Raw genomic sequence first — 7,501 nt, 5'->3', positions numbered from 1 at the left:
TCATTGTATGATGTTTTGTGTGCAAATGAACTCAGGCTTACGGACAATGTCAAATGTGATATGGCGAAACACCTGAGTGAGCTGGGGGTGCAATTACACAGGTACTTTCCCGAAACGGATGACACAAACAAATGGATTCGTTATCCCTTTCATGCTCTGCTTCCAGTCCACTTACTGATATCTGAACAAGAGAGCCTCATTCAAATTGCAACAATTGGTTCTGTTAAAATGTAATTTAATTAGAAGCCACTACCAGATTTCTGGATAGGGCTGCGCTCAGAGTTTCTTAACTTGTCCTTATCGCGCTGACACTGATGCCCTTTGCAACCACGTACCTATGTGAGAGTGGATTCTCGGCCCTCACTAGCATGAAAACTAAATACAGAAAATTATTTAAGACTGAGACTCTCTCAAATACAACCCATTATGTGGGTTATGTGTATCCTTTCAAGCACACCCTTCTCTTTAACCTGTGGTGAGTTATTCACAATTTCTGTGCTAGAGTATGCAGCTGGAGGTTGAATGTTTGAATGGGTACGGAACTATAAAAAGTTTGGGAACCACTGCACTATGTGATGAATAGTTCCAGCATCTGCCTATTATGTGTTGCATCACCTTCCCCGAGACAAAGTAATTGCTTCTAAACGTAACAGACTATTTACTAAAGTCTGTTTTAATGCATTATTTCTGTCTTGTACTGTTATCCCTAACATTGTCTTCCTCTATGGTAACTAGGATTGGCTACCTGACTCCTATCAAGGCATATAATTTACTTCTTTGTCGAAAAAAGGACTTACTTTGTACTTTTGAAAATGGTACTTTGCATCTTACTTGTGGTGTGACTCGTACATTCACACAAAAACAAAGGAAGTCCTTCTTGTAAAGCTTGTATGTGGTTTTCTCACCTCTGTAAATTGAAACACTTATTGTAAGTCAGCATAACCATCTGGTAAACAACTGATGTACAATTCCACTGAAGAATGATGTGTGTAAGATTTTTCGGGCTGGCTTCTCGGACACATATTATGCTGAGGAGAACTTCCAATGAGCATGCTTTTTATTCCAGGGCTAGGCGTAATCCCTTACCAGGGAACCAGGTCATACCAAGGATCATTTAGCTATTTGATTTGGAATTTTAAGACCCCTTGAAGTATAAAAAATACATACAGTATATACAGTACCAGTCAAAAGTTTGGACACACTTACATATTCAAGAGATTTCCTTTAAATTGTACTATTTTCTTCACTGTAGAATAATATTCAAGATGTCAATGCTTTGAAATAAAACATATAGAATCATGTAGAAACCAAAAAAGTGTGAAACAAACCAAAATATATTTTAGATTCTTTAAAGTAGCCACCCTTGATGACAGCTTTGCACACTCTTGGCATTATCTCAGCCATCTTCATGAGGTAGTCACCTGGAATGCATTTTAATTAACAGGTGTTAATTTGTAGAATTTCTTTCCTTCTTAATGCATTTGATCCAAACAGTTGTGTTGTGACAAGATATGGGTGGTATACAGAATATAGGCCTATTTGGTAAAATACCAAGTCCATATTATGGCAAGAACAGCTCAAATAAGCAAAGAGAAACAACTGTCCATCATTACTTTAAGACATGAAAGTCAGTCAATCTGGAAAAGTTCAGCTCTCATGAGGAATGTCACAGGAAAAGAAGACCCAGAGTTACTTCTGCTGGAGAGGATAAGTTCATTAGAGTTAACTACACTTCAGAATGCGGCCCAAATAAATGCTTCACAGAGTTCAAGTAACCGAGACATCTCAATATCAACTGTTCTGAGGAAACTGCGTGAATCAGGCCTTCATGGTCGAATTGCTGCAAAGAAACCACTACTAAAGGACACCAATAAGAAGAAGAAGAGACTTGCTTGGGCCAAGAAACATGAGCAATGGACATTTAGACTGGTGGAAGTCTGTCCTTAGGTCTGATGAGTCCAAATTTGAGATTTTTGTTTCCAACTGCCGTGTCTTTGTGAGACGCAGAGTAGGTGAATGGATGATCTCTGCATTTGTGGTTCCCACTGTGAAGCATGGAGGAGGAGGTGTGATGGTGTGGGGGTGCTTTGCTGGTGACAGTGTGATTTTATTTAGAATTCAAGACACACTTAACTAGCATTGCTACCATAGCATTCTGCAGTGATACGCCATCCCATCCGGTTTGCGCTTAGTGGGACTATCATTTGTTTTTCAACAGGACAATGACACAACACACCTCCAGGCTATGTACGGGCTATTTGACCAATAATGAGAGTTTTGGAGGGCTGCATCAGATGACCTGTTCTCCACAATCTCCGGACCTCAACCCAAATAAGATAGTTTGGGATGAGTCGGACCACAGAGTGAAGGAAAAGCAGCCAACAAGTGTCCAGCATATGTGGGAACTCCTTCAAGACTGTTGGAAAAGCATTCCAGGTTGAGAGAATGCCAAGAGTGTGCAAAGCTGTCATCAAGACAAAGGGTGGCTACATTGAAGAATTTCAAATATAAAATGTTTTTGATTTGTTTAGTTATTTTTTTGGTCACTACATGATTCCAAATGTGTTATTTCATAGTTTTGATGTCTTCACTATTATTCTACAATGTAGAAATGTGTAAAAATAAAGAAAAATCCTTGAATGAGTAGGTGTGTCCAAACTTTTGACTGGTACTGTAATATTTGCTGGAAACTTTTATTTAGCCTTACTGCTATTTGCCCGAGTGGCGCAGTGGTCTAAGGCACTGCATCTCAGTGCTTGGGGCGTCACTACAGACACCCTGGTTCAATCCAGGCTGTATCACAACCGGACGTGATTGGGATTCCCAAAGGGCGGCTCACAATTGGCCCAGCATCATCCAGGTTTGGCCGGTATAGGCCGTCATTGTAATAAGAATTTGTTCATAACTGACTTGCTTATTTAAATAAAATTAAAAATTAAAAAAATATACAAATGCATTTACTAACAGATTCACTACATGGAACAGCCCCACCCCCCCCCGAAAAATGGTCTGTCCTATATCTGAGAGACATCGGCTGTACAGATCAGCTGTACAGACTTCAGACAAGTCCTAAGACGCTTGTGGAGAACACCATCGTAATCTCTTACCAGGCAACCAGCTGAAAATGTTAAGCAAAGTGAGATTTGAAAAAAAGGTTGACTAACAGGATGTTCTCCAAGGTGTTTCTGTTAAGGGAAGTGTGAGAAGGGGAGTTCTGAGTAATGTCAAGAACAGCCTGCTCTGAAAATAGCTAGAGAGGAGAAATAGTTTTTCTTTCACGATAGTTATGCCAACTAGAAAATGGTAGAGGCCTAGATAGTATGATGGAGCATAGAATATGCATCTCTCAAAACAGGTAGACCTAAATTCAGTTAGTCAACATTCAGAACCACATGCTATGAGTAAATACATTATTTCACAACTCTTTATTAATGTATTTTATCAACAATTTAATGCAAAGATTCAAAATGCGTAATAGTAGAGAGAGTTGTTCAAAAAGGGGACTTTTTTATTCTTATTTATCGATTGTGTTGCTTTGATGTGATCCAATAAAAATTATTGTTTAAAAAAACAAGGAAAGAAACAGCTCAAGCTCCTGAAGCAAATAAAATGTACACCTTGTAAAAACAATTATAATATAAGCCATTTAGCAGACGCTTTTATCCAAAGCGAGTCCTGCGTGCAGACATTGATTCAAATATTTCAAACATCATTTGTATCTTTTGGTAATTTACAGTTTAGCAAAAAATGTTGAGTAAATAAAGTCTGAAGCAAAATGACACAGAATAGAAATGACATGTTCAAATTGTATTGCTATGATTGAGAAATTCTTTGAGATAGTAAACATAAAACCCTCAAAAGTATATACCTTATTCACAATTTACATCAGTAATGGTTTAAAGACCAGTTCCTCTCTAGTATACATACATGGTATGTGGGCTTTTCTGAGAAGTTGTTCTACTTTGGCTACTATGGCTAGTGTGGTTATGACTCTTCAGACATGGGATATGCTTTGCAAGTAGTTTCCTAAAGTGGCTTTGAAACTTTTTCCCAACAAACGTGTAGAAAACAGGGCTTACACAACAGTAGAGGTATGCTATATTCCTAGTCACATACAGAGCATAGTCAAGCACATCAGAGCAGTCCTCAGAACTATGACTGTTGGAGATCTGGAGGGCTCTCAGCAGTATCACAATATTGTATGGGGTCCAGCACACGAAAAATGCAAATACAATCACAAAAATCAGCTTGACTGCCCTACACTTCTCTCTCATCCGGGTTGACATGATTCGGACTGTGATTCTAACATAGCAGTACATGACCATGGCCAAAGGAAGTAGAAAGAAGATAACAAACTGCTGATAGTAACCCACCAGCTTCCATTTGTTCATGATCTCCTTGGAGAAGCCTGTCTCCTCACAAAAGTGTCCGGATTGAGAATCCTTCCAGACGTTGTACAGAACTAACTCCTTGACGCTGGCCAGAAGGCTGATACACCACACAACTGCCGAGGAGACGCAGGCGTAGATCTTCCTCCTCCGTTTGGCAGCGTTAATGGCATGGACCACAGCCAGGTATCGGTCAAAGGTCATGAGAGTGAGGAAGAGGATGGAGCTGTAGAATCCGATGAAGTACACGCTGCCCACCAGCTTGCACATGTACGGGCCAAAGATCCACTCAGAGGAGTGGTAAGTGGCCCAGAAGGGCAAACTGGACGCAAACAGCAGGTCAGAGATGACCAGGTTAAGGAGGAAGATGTTGGTGACGGAAGTGAGCTTCTCGTATTTGTAGATAATGCATAGAACCAGCCCATTCCCAACCACACTCAGCAGGAAATTGATGGTGTAGAATGTTGGGATGAACTTGGCTCCAAATCTGTTTACCTCAGTTTTACCACACAGTTTCACAATATCATCCATGACATAGCTGGGGTCTACAGAGTCGTTATAATCTGTATAATTGTCCTCATTCAAAAAAGCCAAGAAGTCTTCATACTCCCCCATGGTTGTCAGTCTCTTAACCTGTTAAGAGGGTGTAAATATAGTGTTTTCATTTGATTTTATGGTCTGCTATTACCTCCTATATATTTACAAATTGCAAGTTAAAATGTTAAGTATATGCAGTATATATGTAGTAAATGCCTAGGGATTATGCTTTAATTTCTTTAATTGCTTAAAATGATTTTAAGTAAATACTAGAAAGTACTCATTGTTACTACATAACTTATTGGTAAACAAGCTGCAAGTGGACTGGAAAATGAAGTGATACTTTATTAACAACTTACCAATGTGACCTTTCTGGGTGCTGATGTGATTGTCAGAAAGAAAGTAGTTTTTCTGTTCGTGTGTCAGCGCTAGTAGGTTGAATCTTTGTGTGTGAGAGTTGTTGCTACTGCTGAGATATGTGATATGTGATTAACTCCTCCCTAATAGCCTCCCTTACAAGGGGCTGTCTTAAAACTGTTCAATATAGGAAGTTCTGGAACCTTATTCATCATTATAACCATAAAGGGTTGTAACATGGGATTCAATTTATAACAGAAGGTTTATTTAAAAAATACTTTACAGTCAACAGTGCTCTTTCTCTGACAAGAAAATACATGGAGAAATGTATACAATTGTTTTGAAATGCAGAAAACAAAAAGAGAAAGACAATTGTATGAACTCGTCCAAAATATATAAAAAGTATACAACAAACTGTATCCAAATAGCTCATCTGATAGAACGTTTTTCAAAATAAGATGGATGAAAGTTAACCAGGTCACACTATTTATGGGTACAACAGACAGAGGATGCATACTGAGAGAAAACATGTTCATTTCCTTCCAGCATGAAAACGGCTGTCTAGCAATGATCAACAATCAAAGTGACTATGCATGGATAATAAACAGAATAGCAGCAGTGTAAAAAGGGGGGTGGGGGGAGAATGCAAATAGTCTGGGTGGCCATTTTAATTAACTGTTCGGGAGTCTTATGGCTTGGGAGTAGAAGCTGTTAAGAAGCCTTTTGGACCTAGACTTGGCGCTCCTGTACCGCTTGCCGTGCGGTAGCAGAGAGCACAGTCTATGACTAGTGTGGATGGAGTCTTTGGCAATTTTTAGGGCCTTCCTCTGACACTCCCTGGTTTAGAGGTCCTGGATGGCAGGAAGCTTGGCCCCAGTGATGTACTGGGCCATACACACTCTGTAGCAGTTGCCATACCAGGCGGTGATGCAACAAGTCAGGATGCTCTCGATGGTGCAGCTGTAGAACTTTTTGAGGATCTGAGGACCCATGCCAAATCTTTTCAGTCTCCTGGGGGGGAATAGGCATTCCCTCTTCACGACTGTCTTGGTGTGTTTGGACTAGGAATGAAACGGTTACTGGTTTTAAACCATGGTAAAATTTCCGACGGTTAGTATTACCGTTTCATTAAAACCGTATTGGATTACCACGGTTTGAAAAACTCACAGAAAATACTGTCCAGCATCAACCAAAGTATGCAACAGTCTGACGCAGGTGCAGAATGCAATGTGGGTTGTTTTGTTTTGTGTGAAAACCTGGAAGAAAGGCAGTGACTACTTGCAAGGTAAGTTAACTTTTAGCTCAACGCATGATGTGGGGACTTTGGAATGGAGAAAAATGTCATGGTTTGTCTGTCTAACTTGCTATTTAAAAATATATATTATTATTATTATTTTTTCACCTTTATTTAACCAGGTAGACAAGTTGAGAACAAGTTCTCATTTACAACTGCGACCTGGCCAAGATAAAGCAAAGCAGTTTGACACATAACAACAGAGTTACACATGGAGTAAAACAAATATACAGTCAATAATACAGTAGAAAAATAAGCATATATACAATGTGAGCAAATTAGGTGAGATAAGGGAGGTAAAGGCAATAAATAGGCCATGGTGGCTAAGTAAATACAATATAGCAATTAAAACACTGGAATGGTAGATTTGACAGTAGATGATTGTGCAAAGTAGAAATACTGGGGTGCAAAGGAGCTAAATAAATAAATACAGTAGGGGAAGAGGTAGTTGTTTGGGCTATTTATTGATGGGCTATGTACAGTTGCAGTGATCTGTGAGCTGCTCTGACAGCAAATAGCTTGTCATTAATGTAAACTGAAGCTTTCGGTGTTACCTACTCTTGTAAAATCACTACACGTTCTGCTGCTGTATGCGCCATGTGTCTGCAGACTCTATTCTCCCATTGCACACGATAACACGTTATGTAGTTTAGTCACCCAACCAACATATTTTGTTAATTTTTGATGTTTCTAGAGACAATATCTCTCTCTTCATCACTCAATACCTAGGTTTACCTCCACTGTATTCACATCCTACCATACCTTTGTCTGTACATTATACCTTGATGCTATTTTATCGCCCCCAGAAACCTCCTTTTACTCTCTGTTCCAGATGTTCTAGACGACCAATTCTTATTGCTTTTAGCCGTACCCTTATTCTTCTCCTCCTATGTTCCTCTGGCGATGTAGAGGTGAATCCAGGCCC

At 39.5% G+C, this 7,501-nt stretch overlaps 1 protein-coding gene across 1 annotated transcript; it reads right to left on the bottom strand.

The window, feature by feature from the left end:
• Positions 1–3,396: 3,396 nt before the first annotated feature.
• LOC118394712 (C-C chemokine receptor type 3-like) lies at positions 3,397–5,420 on the bottom strand. The gene is made up of 2 exons (XM_035788188.2): positions 5,285–5,420; positions 3,397–5,021 (listed from the first exon to the last, which is right to left on the bottom strand). Exon 2 carries the CDS (start codon positions 5,001–5,003, stop codon positions 3,915–3,917), a length of 1,089 nt encoding a protein of 362 aa, XP_035644081.1. The 5' UTR covers positions 5,004–5,021; positions 5,285–5,420; the 3' UTR covers positions 3,397–3,914.
• Positions 5,421–7,501: the final 2,081 nt, after the last annotated feature.

The sequence above is a fragment of the Oncorhynchus keta genome, chromosome 15, assembly GCF_023373465.1.
Source record: "Oncorhynchus keta strain PuntledgeMale-10-30-2019 chromosome 15, Oket_V2, whole genome shotgun sequence".
Taxonomy (NCBI): domain Eukaryota; kingdom Metazoa; phylum Chordata; class Actinopteri; order Salmoniformes; family Salmonidae; genus Oncorhynchus; species Oncorhynchus keta.
Note: the sequence above shows the minus strand (reverse complement) of the source record. Positions and strands in the feature narration are given on the sequence as shown.